Here is a 16,564-nt window from a genome sequence, read left to right as displayed (position 1 = left end):
CCTTACCATAACAGATAGTCAGGTTTTTGAAATCCTCTTGATATAAAGTTATCAATATAATAGGATTATTTTTCTCATTCTTTGGAAAATATTTTTTATCTTTTAAGAAGAAATTCAGGTTTTGAACCTTAAGATTCAATTATCAGTGCTACTGATACAAGACCCAAAGTTATGCTTTTTTTAAAACTTTATCAGCAGATTGAAAAATTACACCCGATTTGGAACCAGAAGTGCACAACTCATCTATTCCGGTGATTCTCTTTAAGAGTTAGAATAAGAATTTAAAATCTTGTTAAGGTGATGGCAGTTACTGTCACTTCAGACAGAATACAAATTGAAGATGATCTGTGTAAAATTGAATGTAAATTAAAAATTTTAAAGCATTCATTAAAAAAAAAATTTTAAAACATCCATTAAAGATAAATCATTCAATAAATACATTAAACCAATTTTCGCCAGTGCCAACCAAATTCAGTTATAGCCAATAAATTTACCATTTTTTAATGGAAATTTACTGGAATGGCAACACTATCATTATATGTTTAATGATTTAGTTCATTCTAGAATTGATTTATCCGACATGCAAAATCTACATTCATCATTAAAGGATGAAGCTTTAAATATTGTAAAAAATTTACCGATGACCAATGAAAATTATTTGGTTGCCTTAGATTTACTTAAAAAGAAATTTGATAACAAATATGTAATTTCTATTCATAATGTTGAAAATATTTTAAGAATAGATTCTACTAATTAAGAGTGCTACTAATTTGCCCAGTTTTATTAATAAAATAACTTTATGTGTGAATTTGCTTGAAGCCATGGAAATCCCTGTAAATACTTATGAGCTCATTACAATTTAGTTTTTAACTTCAAAATTAGAAAAGCTATTCAATGTTTATTGTGCAAGTCAGATCATTATCTATATTATCGTAAAAAAATTCTAGAATAATCTATTGAAAAGCACAAAGCTTTTTTGACTCAAAGCAAACATTATAATTGTTTGCGTTCAGGTCATTCTGTTAATGATTGTTTTATTAAGCATGTGTATAAAACGTATTCTAAAAAATATCATTCTCTGATTCATATAGATGAAGTTAACAATTCTAAGGTAGAAAGCAATAAATCAGAAAACAATATTATGCTCTCAAACTTCAAACAAATAAAAACATTATTTTATCTACTTCAGTTTGTAATACTAGTGACAAATTTGGAAATGTTCATTCATGCAGAACTTTTCTGGATTCTGGCAGCCAAGCAAATTTTTATACAAATGAATTTGTACGTCAGTTAGGACTTAATCTTATTAAAAATAATCTTCCTATATTAGGTGTAAATAATTCATCATGTCAATCTGATTATAGCATAACAATCAAATTACATTCCTCAGTGTTTGCTTCAAATTGCAGGCTTCAGCTTGGCAGTAAGTATCTCATTGTAACACGCACTTGTCGCACTCATTGTTGTGCCCCTTTCCTCAGAATTTACTGGGCTTTGTGACTACCAAAAAACCATAAGCATCAGTTTTCCTGCTGGATGGTTGGGTCTTGAACTTTTTTTTGCAGGGCGAATTTGTATGTTTCCATTCCATACTCTGCCATTTACTCTCTGTCATTTACTCAGCTTGTAATGATGGGTCCATGTTTCGTCACCAGTGATGATTCTGTTTAAGAAGATGTCCCGTTTATTACCACAGCGATCCAAATGTTTTCGGCAGACGTTCAAGCGCGTTTGTTTATGCAACTGTGCGAGTTGTTTTGGGCCCATCTTGCACAGACTTTATGAAACCCAAGTCTGTTGTGGATAATTTTGTAGGCAGAACCGTGAATAATTTGCAGATGATGTGCCACTTCATCAGTAGTTACTCGTCTGTCTAAAAAAACCATGTCACCTACTCGCTCAATGTTTTCCTCATTTGTGGCGGTAAACGATTGTCCGGCTCCTTCATCGTGTGTAACACTTGTGCAACCATTTTTGAATTTTTCAATCCATTCGTAGACACTCCGTTGTGGCAACACACTGTGCCGAAAGACTTCGATGAATTTTGGCCCCTGATACACCTTCCGACCACAAAAAACAGATCACTGAACGTTGCTCTTCTTTAGTGTAAACAGAAAACGGAGCAGCCATAGTTAACGACAGGGCAGCGATAATGGAACTAACCTAGCAGCATCAAATCTGCACAGACATAACAACAATTAAACCACGCATGCATCATCTATGCAACACGGCAGTACTACTAACATAAACAAAAATATAACTAAATTGCGGATAATAATTGACGTACCCTTGTACAATAACAAGCATCCTCTTATCTTGCATCCTGATGCAAACATTACAAGATTAATCGTTGCACCTACATCTTTTGCACTCTGGTGTCCAGTTAACACATCATTCTCTTCGTCAAGAATATTGTATTTTTAGTGGCTAGACAGTTATTCATTCCATCATTAATTAATGTTTAAGGTGCATTCGGTTTAATGCTAAAAAACAGTTTGGTCAGTTACCTCCTCGAGTCACTCCATATAAATCCATTTTCCTTGTTGCACTGTGGATTATGGTGGTTCGATTATGATTTGTCATGGCCGGGAGAAACCTAAAACTTTAACCAAATCCTCCTATATCATACTTTTTATATGCTTAGCTACTAAAGCTAAGCATTTACTTGTAATTAGTTTCTCACTTGGACTTCAGAATCATTTATTGCTGCCCTCAGATGGTTTATTTCTCGTAGAGGCTTTCCTTCTCAAATTTTTTCCGATAACGGTTTCAATTTTTGTTGTGCCAGAAACACTCTTCATGAGTTTTCAAGTCAAATGTTTTCATCTTTTCAAGTTATAAAATGGTCATTCATTCCTCCCTCTTCATGTCATGTTAGTTGTTTGTGGGAGAGCACTATTAAGAACGTCAAATTTCATCTACATGTTATAGATCATACAATCCTTAATTTTGAAGAATTGTATACAATATTAACTCAAATTAAAGCCTGCTTGAATTCTCGACTTATGTTCATGATTTTAGCTGATTCTAATGACCCAGAACCGCTTTCACCCAGTCACTTCCTTGTAGGTTCTCCTCTTACTGCAATTCCTGATCATAATTTCACAGAAATCCCTCTTGATCATTTGGGTAGATGGAAATTATTACAAAGATTCATTCGATCAATTTAGAATTGTGACTCATACAGAATGTAGATCCCAATGATGTAGTTATGGTTGTGGACATTCGTACTTCCAATGGTTTATTTCGTAGGACTGTATTTAAATTATGCTTGCTACTGTCATCTGACAACTACTTATATATGTTTTATTGTTTACTTTCAATTAATTATATTTTGAATATTGTTATTCTAAGTTTGTTATTTAAGTTTAACTTTGATAATTAGAGAGTTGTATTTATGTGTAACATTCTATATTTTATAAAATCTTCGATTTTGACAGGCAGCTATGTTAAGAATTTAAAATCTTGTTAAGGTGATGGCAGTTAATAGCGTTAATTTTCTTACTGACCACTAGTGCGTTCTGCCTCTACGGTCACTTTTTTCAGTTTGCTTTCTCCACTCATTACGGCAACATGTCATGTCAATTTATTCGTACATAACAATTCTTTAACATGTTCAATTATTACAATTGTATTGTGTTTTATATTCAAATCAAATTCAGTCTCGTCTCCAAGTGCACATTTGTAATTTATCTAAATGCTTTCAGCGGCTATCATCAGGCAATATAAATGTATTTGATCAAGTTTTAAACATGGTTACAATTTGCTTACAGTTCAACAATTATTTACTACGTCAAACACCATTAACAATTGCAATCCTTGAATGATTCAAGGAAGGTTGTTAACAACAATGCTCTATCTTAAGAGAAGAATAGTAGAAGATATGCTTAATGAGCATTTCTTTAAACTGGTAACACACCATTATGGTTAATGGATGAATCTGCTATTAAATTTAACTTTGTTAAGCATAAGTATCCTTGACTAAGTTTAATTATCGAGCATTTCTTCAGTTACATTAATGGTATATTTTTGCATAACATTAAAAATTAAATTTTATTCATTTTGTTAGATATTATTTTTTTTCTATGATTTAAGGTTACTACATCAAAATGACATTCAAACTAGAGAACAATATCCTCTTTACATGAGTTTGTCAGTAAAACTTGCAAAATTCTGTACACTATGTGGATCTAATGTTGCTAGGTAAGTATGAATAATATATGCAATTGAATATTGTTTTAATTTTTACTTGAGAATATAAGATAGGTTTTGAAGTTGAGATAAGTGTAAACTTCAGGTTTGGTTGAAATTTGTATTTTTAGTTGTTAATCTAATCTTTTAGTACATCCTTAAGAGTCATCTATCATATAATTTTTTAGTTTAGTCTTTAACCCTAAACATTTATCCACAATATCAGTGCATTTTCTTCATGGAAAATACAATCAGTAATATTTATTATAATTTGACAAAATTATAGGGGTTGTCATCAAACTCTCTAAAATTGAATACAAATTAATTGACATATGCAGGTTTAACTTGAATGAGGATTATACTGACAGAACTATGTGTTCGTGTAAACAAACTTAACATATTCATCACCAACTTATATAATGTTGTAAAATTTACTACTATCATAGTCTTGTGGGCTGTAAAACATCCTTATGACTATACAACATCCTGTAATTTCTGTCATGTAGCAGTCATTATTTCTCATAATATTTGTCAGTTTTTTTTTGGCTTCCTTGTTATTTACTAACTCAAGGAAAGAAATATGTTGATATTGCTGCTAAACAAGGTTGCATCGTTAATTAAAATTATACAAGATCTCTGAAGTATTGACCAAATAGTGGCAATTTATGATTGTTGAATAATTTCTTATAGTTTAAAGACAGTATTACTATGGAAGTATGTGTTTATTCAGAGGTTGTTATTTGCTTTTGTAACACATCATATTAATGTGCATATTTTTTATGTTAATAATGCTTCATTCTTTTCTCCACACCAACATTGCATTACCCCTGTGATAAAACATTGCATTACATTCTCATGATTATATAAAGCATTTTTGCATCCTTGTATTAGTAATTTAGGTTGTATACTTGCTATAAAGTATTTTAGATGATCTATTTGTGGTATTTGAGTAGGCAACTATGATCTTTGCTTTATATATATGTTAATGATTTAAATTATCTGTGTTGAGTGTAATTGTTAACATCCTTGGTTATACTGTTATATAATTTAAAGTTTTCTAAATAGACCTTGTTCTGTTATGCCATAAAAACATTACTTTAAAGCCATTTATTTATTTTAATTAATTCTTTGTTCCATTATTCCTTTATTCACATTGTTCTTACTGTTTGTAAGTTAGAATAATTTTTTAAAAACTTTTATTAAATCCAATTTATAAATTTTTTTAAATATAAAGTTTATTCAGAAGATATCCCTATTTTTTTCTCACTGTGAAAAAGTGTTCGATATTATTTGCCTGATGAAAATGAGTTTTACAGCTTTTGTGTTGCCCAAATAAATGTGTAAATGATGGGTTTCCTTAATTCACCATCCTGAACCCTGTAGGAGAAGATACTCTCTGCCACTTCCTCCATTCCTAGTGCATATGGGCTTTGCCGGAAATCATATCTTCAAAACCTCAGATTTTGACATATTCCAGTCCACCTTGGCCAGGATGCCACTGATGCAAATGCCATGAGTGACATTCCCATCGGTGTACTACTATTTAATGAACTAAAAACAAAACACATCTCACTGAGTCTTAAGCAAGACTGAAAGGACTTAACTAAACAAAGGAACTGAACTACCTACCTGTAGAAGGTAAAAGTGAGTTCAACACAGAACACGAAACATAAAAATATTACGTGAAACAATAACAGTAACATTGAAATAAAACAAAACAAAGGACAAAAATAACAACAAAAACGTAATTTTTAAAACAAAACATAGTACAAGAAAAATCCCAGCAGGACTCTAAATCCACTCAGTGATCCTTTCTTTTGCTAAGTACACTGTGAAACGCTCCACTATTGCCGATTCAGCCTGGCTCCTTCAGTTTACACGAGATCCAATGCCAACCCAATAAGATCAAATCAACAGATGGTGACAACTTCAGCATTCATAAAGAACATGGTAGATGTCATCCAGTTGTCCACACTGAGGACACTACCCAGAATCTACCAGGCCGAATTTCCGCAATCTGTCTTAAAAGCAGCGTGGCCAGAATGAAATCGCATCACATATTTGTAAGGGTGTACCCAAGAGATGTCCCGCAAACCAACAACATTGGAAAGAGATCATGCATATAATGCCCACACTCTGTCTCATTCCATCTGGCCTTCCCCAAGGTATTGCCATGTTGCTCAATTTCTCGAACATTATCCAAAGTCAACTCACCAGACTTCTTAGCAACGTACCGCTGTTGCTTCTCCGATACAGTCAAGTCTATCGGCTTCACACCTGCAAGCATCAAGATTGTCTCCCGTTAAATAGTACAGTAACTACCTGTTGCTGTTAATATTAGAGGTATTGAGTTCTTAATAATATGTCCTGATAGCTTTTATATTTTAGTTCAGGCACCACGTGCAGCATAATAGCTTCTCACATGCCTTAATACAGGATGCTCATGGTCTTAAAATTAAGACCCCAATCAGGATTGACTACACGTCAAATACCGAAGAAGGCACTGCAGGCGTTCTCCACGATGTATCAGGGGTACTTCTTAAACTGCAGTTTCTCATCAAGAAACACCCCAAGGTAGTTTTGAACCTGAACATACTTTATACGCTTATAAAGCTGATGATCCCACAGCTCAAGCATCCTGTAAGTTTGAGTGGCTCTGAGTACAACCTCCCTTCCCAAGCATCCTATGATCAGCGGGAGGTCATCGTTAGCATAAGCCATGATGCAACCTCAGCTGAAGGAGAGAATCAAACTCCACCACCCACAATAAAGGACCCAACACGCTGCCCTGTTGACATCCCTTGGACAGTGTGTGGCCAATTTTATTTTTTGGAGTTGGTAAAAAGCAGAACACCACCATAAATGATTAAATGCTCCAGAAATGTTCTGGAAAATTTTCAGGACATATTCCGTCACACTGGTTTTTACCACACTCATCACACAAAGTATGGCGTCCTGAGTACCCTCTCTGTAACAAAACCTGTACTGATTCCCCATCAATAATCTTTGTGAGGTTAACCTCTCATTTATATGCAGATTCAGAACCTTTTCAAAGACCTTACCAATAAATATTTATTAAAAATTCATGTGACAACTCCCACACTCACCCCAACTAAGTGACAAGAAGCTCTGCCTTTATCCCATCAAAGCCGGGGGTCTTGCTTCTACCTAAACTAGCTTGACGCATCTCAGCATCAGTAATCTCTAAGGACACTGTACTCCAGCAGAACTGAGCAAACTCTCACTGCATCTGCAGATGGTGTATGGTCTTCAGCTTCATTATCATCAGGCACTAAATTGTCTAGTAATGTGTGTAAAATTTCAGTTGTATTCAAAATTACACCTAACCTAGTCAAGAGAACAAACAGAAGAACATTGTTTATGTCCCAAGACCCTATACATACACTACGCCCCAGGAATCCCTGTTCTCCTGCTCAAGAAAAAAGGAATGCCAGGAGTTTCTTTTTGTAACTCGGACCTTATGAAAGTAATGAGATCTCAGATTTCTGTATTCAACAACGAAGACTGCCCATTGTTCCGGATCACCCCCCACCTTGAGAAGCTGTTCATGCCTGACAGTTCCCTATTCCACCATGATGCAAGCTTCTCTCGACTGGAACTTGGGGGGAATTGAACATTTAGTGGTATTAATAAAAGCTGCCAACAAACGGCTGCTATCAATGTTCATTGCACCAAACAATTGATGTCGCATCTAGCATACCTGTGTTGGTGGGCAACTACCAGGTACGTTATATACCTGTAGATCATGCTGGGCTAAAAAGGCCTTTATTAATTCACCGCCATCATCAGTGAAACCATTATGTCACAAGAGTGACATAATATTATCATCCGCACCTATAAGAATTGGACCAGTGCCAGCGAGTCGTAGGATTTTATCCCAGACCTCAAGATGATGATCAGCAGAATCTCTATACTGGGAATATGAACTAGCAACATACAGATGCAAGTTCTGAACATCCAAATGACATGATAATTATTTGAGAGCTGTCGAATGAAAACACGATCAAGTTCCCTTCTGCACAAAGCAGCGAACATGCTTTCAGAATCCCAGTAGAAACTTGTCTAATGAGAAAAACTTGGCAGATCATTGGACACAATGTATGGATGCTGCAACAAAACAACATCCAGTCCTACATAATGCAATCTCTTCAAACTCAATCTGAGCAATGTAAGCATCCTGTATATTTAACTGACCAAATCTAATCATTTCATGAAATAGAATTATAGTGCATATCAAGAGCTCTCTGAAAACATCCACAATCTTTACTGTTCACAGATTGCTTATGGTCCTTCTGAAGATGTTTGCAATTAACACAAGTCAGACCCTCTGACTTCCTTGGAAGTCATGCATGTGTCATTCATCACCACAATGAGCACAAACTGCAGGATGTTCACAGAACTTAGCCCTGTAACCAAACCTACAGCACTGTACATCTAAATACTCCTTGACCATACACAAAAAGAAGTCTTCAAACAACCTGCCCTCTGCAATAAAGCTCATGAAAAGTTTGGACTAATCTCGAAAATCCCATGGTAGCGCTCCGTCTTGCATCTACCCGATTTTAATAATAATCGACACCCAGAGTTGAATGTAGCCTCATCCATCTGAAAATATTGCTCCCTAATGAGAGCCTTAATTCTTCCTCAGCCATTAATCTATGTCATATCTATATCACTTTAAGACGCCTCTTGCCTTTAGGGTCGACTTTCATTTCAGATCTTCTGACTTTAAAGGAATCAGAGGTGACCAGCACAGTTTCTTTGTCATCAGAAAGACAACTAACCTCTTTTTCATTGCTTTAATGTTACAAATTCTCAGGCTCTGCCTCTTTTATCGAAGGATGACTTGAAACTCATCCTTCATCTCCTTAGGCATTATCCCTTCCTTTACGTTGATCACAACAACTGGTTGCTTAGGGGACAGACTAGCCTCCCGCCTCTCTTTCAGCACCTCTGCATACTGTTTATGCTGAGACAACCCCTGCTGTGGAACCAAGGGAGGGGCGGAAACTATCTCCTGCACAACCTCTCTCACCTCAGGCTTAATAACCAATTCTTCATAACCTTGATCCAAGGCTTCAACAATGGGTTTAAGTTCCCTGACCTTAGGGAGAATCTTACACTGCACATTAGACTAGTACTTCTTGGGTTTTCCAAAAATTGAATTATGAAGTCGTACTTCTCTTCAAATGCCTGTACTGACAGGACTGAATCTCCAGCCCTTCCATTATCTTTAGAAAACTTCTCAATCATTAATTGATCTTTATTCTTTCCATAAAGAACTAGAAGCACTTTCTCGCGACTCCTCATTCTTTGAAGAGGATGAAGAGTTGTCGAGCCTAACCACCTCAATTGTTTCCTTAATCTCCTCACAAGGCTTAGCCCACTTGAAATTATCCTTTTTTCTTCGGTTTCAGACATTTCTGAAATCACAAACACAACAAAAACAGTGCTAATTAATTAACACTGAACACAGATAAACAAAAACAATGTTTGTTTACAAACTATGAACATAAACTTATAGAAACAATTGACCAATAACAAGCCATATATACTGATGACATTAACCAATAGCAAGTCACGTACAAATAAACATTCTGCAGTTTAAAGATGGTTGCTATTAAAAAAAAAATAATAACAGCTAACTTAATAAATAACGTCAAAAACTGAAGTAACATTAAACAATAAAAACAAACAAATATACAACAAATCACAGTAGAAATGGAGAAATATTGGTTTCACCCCCAGGTGTGCAGTTTAAAGGGAATTTAAACTACCCACCAAAGTAATCTAGATAGCTAGTCAGACTATCTACTCAAATTGATATTAATTAAATAAGACTAATAAAACATTACAGAAGCCCTGAAACAATTACAAAATCATAAACCAAATCATAGTGGACATAATCAAGTAACAAACTATAATAATATAACGTTAAAGTTACACCAAATAAATATCTAAATAGCGGAGCCTACACACAGATTCAATATTTCCTACTCATGTCGCATGTTGAACCCCCTTAATTCACTACCTTGAAGCTTTACCCAAAAACTATCACAATAAGTTTTAACTAAAAGAAAAATACATCAGTTTTCTGAAAAAAAAATTCCACAAAGTCATTAAAACTCATAATTCAGTTTATAATTTTCTTGTTTTTTATTCTTACATACATGTAAGAGAAAAAAACATTTTAAAAAAATGAAATGTTTTATTTTCATGTATATATATATATATATATATATATATGTATGTGAAAAAATGGATATACCAAATTCTTAGGTAAGGTATGATATTATCTATTGTATTATGTTCATTGTATTTCTTTTTCTTTAGGTGGGTTGTTACAAACTTCGAGAAATTAACTCGGGATCCAGCATTTGTTTGTACTTTGTGTTTTAAGATGTACTTCTACATTGGGAAGAAAAAAAATGGATCGTTCCAGGCATTTAGATATTATGATAGGCGAGCTATGATCTGAAAATATGTTATTTGTTCTTTAAAGTTGCTATGAAAATACTTATTTATTACTATAAGTTAATGGATGGGCCATGAATTAAATATTACGATGGAATGGGTAACAAATGAATGGATGTAAGAAGACAATTTGCTATTAATAAAGTTAATTAAGCAATATTATAACCTCATTTAATTGCCTTCTTGAAAATTTATAAAATGTGTTTTGTAGATTTATTAATTTTTTTTTTTAATGACTATAAGATATATATAAGATATAGATATACATTGCAAAAGTTACTTGACACCAATTTATAAGCCAGTTTGGTTTATAAACCAATTTATAAAAGTACTGAATTTATTTTATTTATTACTGACAAAACTTACAATTATATTTTCTGTTAAAAATGTTTTCTACCTTCATTAATACATTTTTACACTCGATGGCAAAATTCTCATCACTATCCAAATCATTGAATGCGTTTTAAATGTAATCTTCAGTTTTTCATACGACACCCCATAAGAAAAAATCCATTGGCCTAATAATCTGGTGAACGTGGAGGCATGTAATATATCTGCCCGTCAACCAATCACTTTTCTGCCAAACATTTCATTCAGGTAATCACAGACTGCAGTGGCGTAATGTGGTGGAGCACCATCATGTTGGAAGTAAATTTCTTGAATGTTTTCAGCACATGTCATGAGTCCTGGTATCATGTAATTTTTAAACATGTCCAATTATTTGTCTAATGTCACTGTTCCTTCAAAAAATTATGGTCTGAGTTTGCCAAAAGATGATAATATCTCCCAAACACTCGCACCTAGTTGATTGAGTTGTTGCTCTAACAAAAGATGTTAGTTTTCAGTATGCCAGTAAGTGCAATTATGTTTATTAACTTGTCCAGTTAACTTAAAATTGGCCTCATCGGACCACACAATTTTAATGAATAACTCCTGATCTTGTTTCTGTTTATTAAGCATCAATTTACAAAACTGAAGATGTCAGTCTGGGTCATCCTCAAGTAGCTCATGAAGTAAACTTGGAATATAGACTTTAAATTTATATTTGTGTAACATTCTTTGTACAGACCTTTGTGATAACTCCAGCTCGGAGGCTAATCGTTTTGTTGATTTTTGTGGACTTTGTATCACTGCTACATTTTCCTCTGTTGCATTGGGCGGCCAGATCTTGGTACATCCATATCAAATCCATATGTGGTTCAAATTTATCATGTATGTCATATACTGCTTGTCTAGAGGGAGGGTTTGATGTAAAATGTCTACCCCTTTCATTAATAACTGCAGTAGCACCAATTTTATAAAAAGTTTTTAAAGCAAAAATCATTCCTTCTTTCGTTAACGTCGTTAAAACTATTTAACACAGAAAACCAAATCAGACACTACAGCTCTCTTCAATACAGATCTAGACATTTAGTTGTGTTGGTAACTTGACACAGCTGAATTATCAAATTTTGTAATACCAACATCATGGAGTAAAATTACTGTATACATTTTAATTTTAAAAAATGTTTTTGCTATTCATAATTATTTTTTACTTGTGTCAAGTGACTTTTGTGCTACTTTTTATATATGAATATAAGCTACAAGTGTAGCCGTAACCTAATACAGCATTTCTTACAAAGTTTTATATTGAGAAAATATTTGTACTTAAAAAAAGTGAATAAATAATTCTTTTGAAAATAAATTATAAAATAATTTTTTCTTTATAGGCACAATCTTTCCTAAATAAGATTGTCATTAGCTTTGTTTGCTTTATCTAATAAAATATCACATGGGTTTTAATAAGAAAGTATAGTGATTTGGGACAATAAGATAAGAAAGTTTAGTGATTTGGGACAATAAGAGTGTTGCAATTTACTGTTTCTATCTTTTAAAATAGGATGCTGCTGAGGGATCTCTTTTGTTTTGCTTATTGGAGGAGGTGAACCAAGAAAACAAAACAAAGCTCCTATGAAATAGCAAACTACATAATATACAGAAATGCCCAGCAACCATGTTTATCAAAAACTAAACAATCACTTTTCTCAACATACTTCTTTTGCTGCTTGATATTGCATACCTGCTTGATATTTCAGATGCTGTGGCTGAAAGTCCATTAAAGTCAATGCATAAGTTAGCACAGCAGCAAGATATTAAACTTGCTACTGGAGATAGAACTGTAAGAAAAGAATTGAAACTTTCCCCTACAAAGTTATGTGAATAAATTGTTGTCAATGGCTAAACATTTTATTGACCAAAATTCAATAGGTTACTCGACATTATGTTTTTACAGATCAAGTGCAGTTTCATCTGGGAGGGGGTATATTAATTTTCAAAATACACAACTGTGGTTGACAGCTAACCCCCATTAATTACATGAGCAATCTTTATACAAAGTGGAAATTGGAGTCTGGGTCGGTGTGAATAGAAGCACATGTGGATCCATTATCTTTTTTGAAAATACAGTTTATCTTTATTGTGCTATTTTAACAAACTTCATTAGTCGGTTAACAGAAATGGAGATCAGTCACTATTGTTTCCAACATTATGGTGTCACAGCTAACTAACAGGTCAATGATTTTTTTTTTTACAAAATGACGTGAACAAATCATTTCAAGGGATTTGTGGCCTGCACAGTCACCTGATCCGACTCCTCCAGATTAATTTTTATGGGGGCAGCAAAACAAGCAGTATATCCCAACAGACTTCTCACGACTGACAAACTAAAAACCACAAACAGCATATGAACAAGACATTCCAGTACATCAGCTGGTTAAAGTGTTTGAAAACAAATTGAAATGTGGCAGTGTTGTATTGATATTGGAGGAGGTCATCTTCAACACTTTTTATAAATTATTCCAGTTATTGTAATATCTGTTTATAAAATAATGAAATAAAAATACAAAGTAATAATTAAGAAAGTTTCCTCATTACACTTTCATAATTCCAGTGCACAACAACTTTCTGAACACTGTAGAATGACATCAATATTATTCCCCATGATTCATTCCTTCTAGGAAAAATAAATTTATTACTGTAATATGGTTTAACTAATAGCCTTTATTAATGAAATCATAATTGACATAGTCATTTCAATCACTATTTTAACTGTGAAATAAACCAGACCAGAGAATTAGTTTTGTTCTGGCTTTCATACTAATACATCACGAGTTTGGTCTTTTGTTTTATTACTAACTCGGTTATACGAGGTATTGTTTCTTATGTGAATGAGACAGTAGAAAAATATTATTTTTCAAGCTCTTGTGAATCTGAAGAGCCATTACACATAAAACTTGTTTGATGAAAAATTTAATCAGAGCAATGGATCATAATGGCCAGATTTCTTTTACCTTAAGAGCAAGTTTCCCAGGATCAGCGAGGCAAAACTCAAAGAAGAAATGTAAAATATGTGCACCAAAGCAGCAATTCATTTCTAACTTTAATCAACAACTTTACGCTAGAATATAGCAGATCATTATGTATGATTTAGTTCTTTTCCCAACATATACCTACTAGAATAATTAATTTCATTAATATGTTTAATTTTAAATGATCATTTAATCATAACTGTCATAAGATAATTTAATTCCTAATTATCCATAGTTGATTGTTCCATAACTGAAAATTTAATATAGCTGTTACATTAAAGACAAGAGATGTAAGTATTTATTTCTTGAAATTAGATGTCTTTTTATTATTACAGTTGGAAACGATTTAGGCAACCTTGAAAATGGCAAGTTCAACACCATAAGTACACCACTGGAAAAGTTTCGTAGTATAAAGAATTTTAGCCCCTATCCCTGTTTCTGTTCTACGATAAATACTGCCTCTTTACACCTACTGGCTGTAAAGAGATAGCATTGGTTGCAGCCTCTGCCTCCATTTTTGTGATAAAAGATATTTTACTAAAGTGTGTTAGGAGTGAACATGGCTCTAACCTCGTATTGTTACTTATCGTTTTCTCAAGAAAAAAAAAGAGGCATGACATCAAATATAGAGAGGAACGTTGACTAAACGCTATATAAAGATTAACAGAAATTTAAAGGATCAGTACAATAAATTCTGACAATGGAATGGTTCCGAAACGTGTCAACAAGAGATAAAAGAATGAAACTAAGAAAGGTGAACAGTACTAAACATACGGAAGAAATTAGAGAAACATGTTAATTTGCTGTCTTAATTTTCTTATAACTATTTCAGGACTATTGGAATCTACATAAGAATAACAAAGTTAGTTTTATAATAATTTAAGTAATTTTCTTGGACCTATTCAATCATACATTGTAGGAAGAGTGAGTGGCCACAGCAGGTTAACTGAATACTGTTGTTTTTCATTATTTAAAATGATGAGATTTCATGACTGTAAGAAAACTAATGTCTCATTGAAGGGTTGTGGTTCATTAGGTTTCATTGTTACAGTTTACATTAAGAGAGCAACTTCATTTTAAATTATATCCAATTTTCAGCCTATTCCCAAGCTGAAAGGAACAACATAAAACAACTTTATTCACCAGAAACTGATGACATGAAAAGATTGACCAGTGGGCTTCTGAAAATGGTATCCCAAAATATGACAAATCAGTCTCATTAAATAAGGTTCAGCCTTATACCATGAATATTTTTTTTTATTTTTAACTAATGCGCTACACAATACAAATTTTCATCTAGCTTAACAAAAAATGTTGATATTGTATTGACTGCTGTCCAGCACTGTAGGCAAAAGAGTTGAAAACTTGTTTTACTGACATCCATTCAAAGAGATTATTCTTCTGTAATTGTTTGCATGTCAATGGGTGGAAATTTCAATCCATCATGATGTAGGTGAAATTTTTCCCAGAATATAAAAAGTTGTTTCAGTAACTTCCTGTAGGATAATATTAACAGATATTATCAGCTACGATAATTTTTTATATGGAAAGTAAAAATGTAAATAAAATGTGAATATCAGTATTGATTAATTTTGTAAGCCCATATGGTGTCAAACTTTTCAATGCTTTCAGTGTAAGCATTTTATTTTACGTAGGTTATTATCAAATAAGTTAGTTGAATTTAATGTTAGGAGCCTAAATTTACTGATGTATAAAATTCTTTGATTTTAATAAATTTATCTAACCTTTGTAAAGTAAAAAAAGTAATGTACAAATTCTCAAGAGTTTTTCTTTTATTTGCATTATTCTAATAGATAGGAAAATTCATATGTGACCACCTTGTCTGTATGTACAGTAAAGCGGAACAAATTGCACATATTCATAATAACTATAATTGTTTAGCAATAAATTAATATGTAAAAGCTGCTTTGTGTTGCAATGAATGGTAAGATTTGTAATTAAAAATGAGTTTGTCAGTTTCAAGTTTTTGTACATGTAAATAAAATTAAAAAAAATATTTTTGTTTGTACTTTGGAATCACCTCCCATGTTTATTTATTTGAATAAAATTTGAATCTCTGTAGGACCAGGACAACCAGCTGAATATTTATTATTACTAACCTTGTCTAAAAGCCTTCTGAACGTAACATTCTTAAATCTAGGAAACTTAACATTTATTTGTACATTTTATCACTAGAAATAATCTGATAATCTAAACCCAAGTGTAACTCCATTAAGAAAGTGCTGGTTATTACAATATTTATACAACTTGTTGAATGGCTACCAATGCCAATAGTGAGTTTTTATTTCTACTCAGCACATACAGGCTCAATTAATATGTATATTTCTGGATATTATTACATTTCTACACAAAAAATTATTCTGGAACTAAACAAAGATCTAGACGTGTACCTATCAACCAAGCTTGTACAAAGTAAATTTAGTTCCAAATTATTACTGGGTTAACGTACTGAAAACTAAACCACATACTGATGTCACTAAAAAATTTGTTTAAAAAAAAAATAAAAACTG

General features: G+C 33.0%; 1 protein-coding gene across 1 annotated transcript in view; it reads left to right on the top strand.

Moving 5' to 3' along the window:
* Positions 1 to 10,845, top strand: part of Pbp49 (proximal sequence element A Pbp49) — a 42,108-nt gene extending 31,263 nt beyond the window's left edge. Inside the window, exons 5-6 of the mRNA XM_075376253.1 lie at positions 4,096 to 4,203; positions 10,546 to 10,845. Of these exons, the coding sequence (XP_075232368.1) occupies positions 4,096 to 4,203; positions 10,546 to 10,690 (253 nt within the window). The 3' untranslated portion in view covers positions 10,691 to 10,845. The remainder of the gene's footprint in view (positions 1 to 4,095; positions 4,204 to 10,545) is intronic.
* The last annotated feature ends 5,719 nt before the right edge of the window (positions 10,846 to 16,564 follow it).

Source organism: Lycorma delicatula, chromosome 1, assembly GCF_047948215.1.
Source record: "Lycorma delicatula isolate Av1 chromosome 1, ASM4794821v1, whole genome shotgun sequence".
NCBI classification, from domain to species: Eukaryota; Metazoa; Arthropoda; class Insecta; order Hemiptera; family Fulgoridae; genus Lycorma; species Lycorma delicatula.
This window is presented reverse-complemented; position numbering and strand designations above follow the sequence as displayed.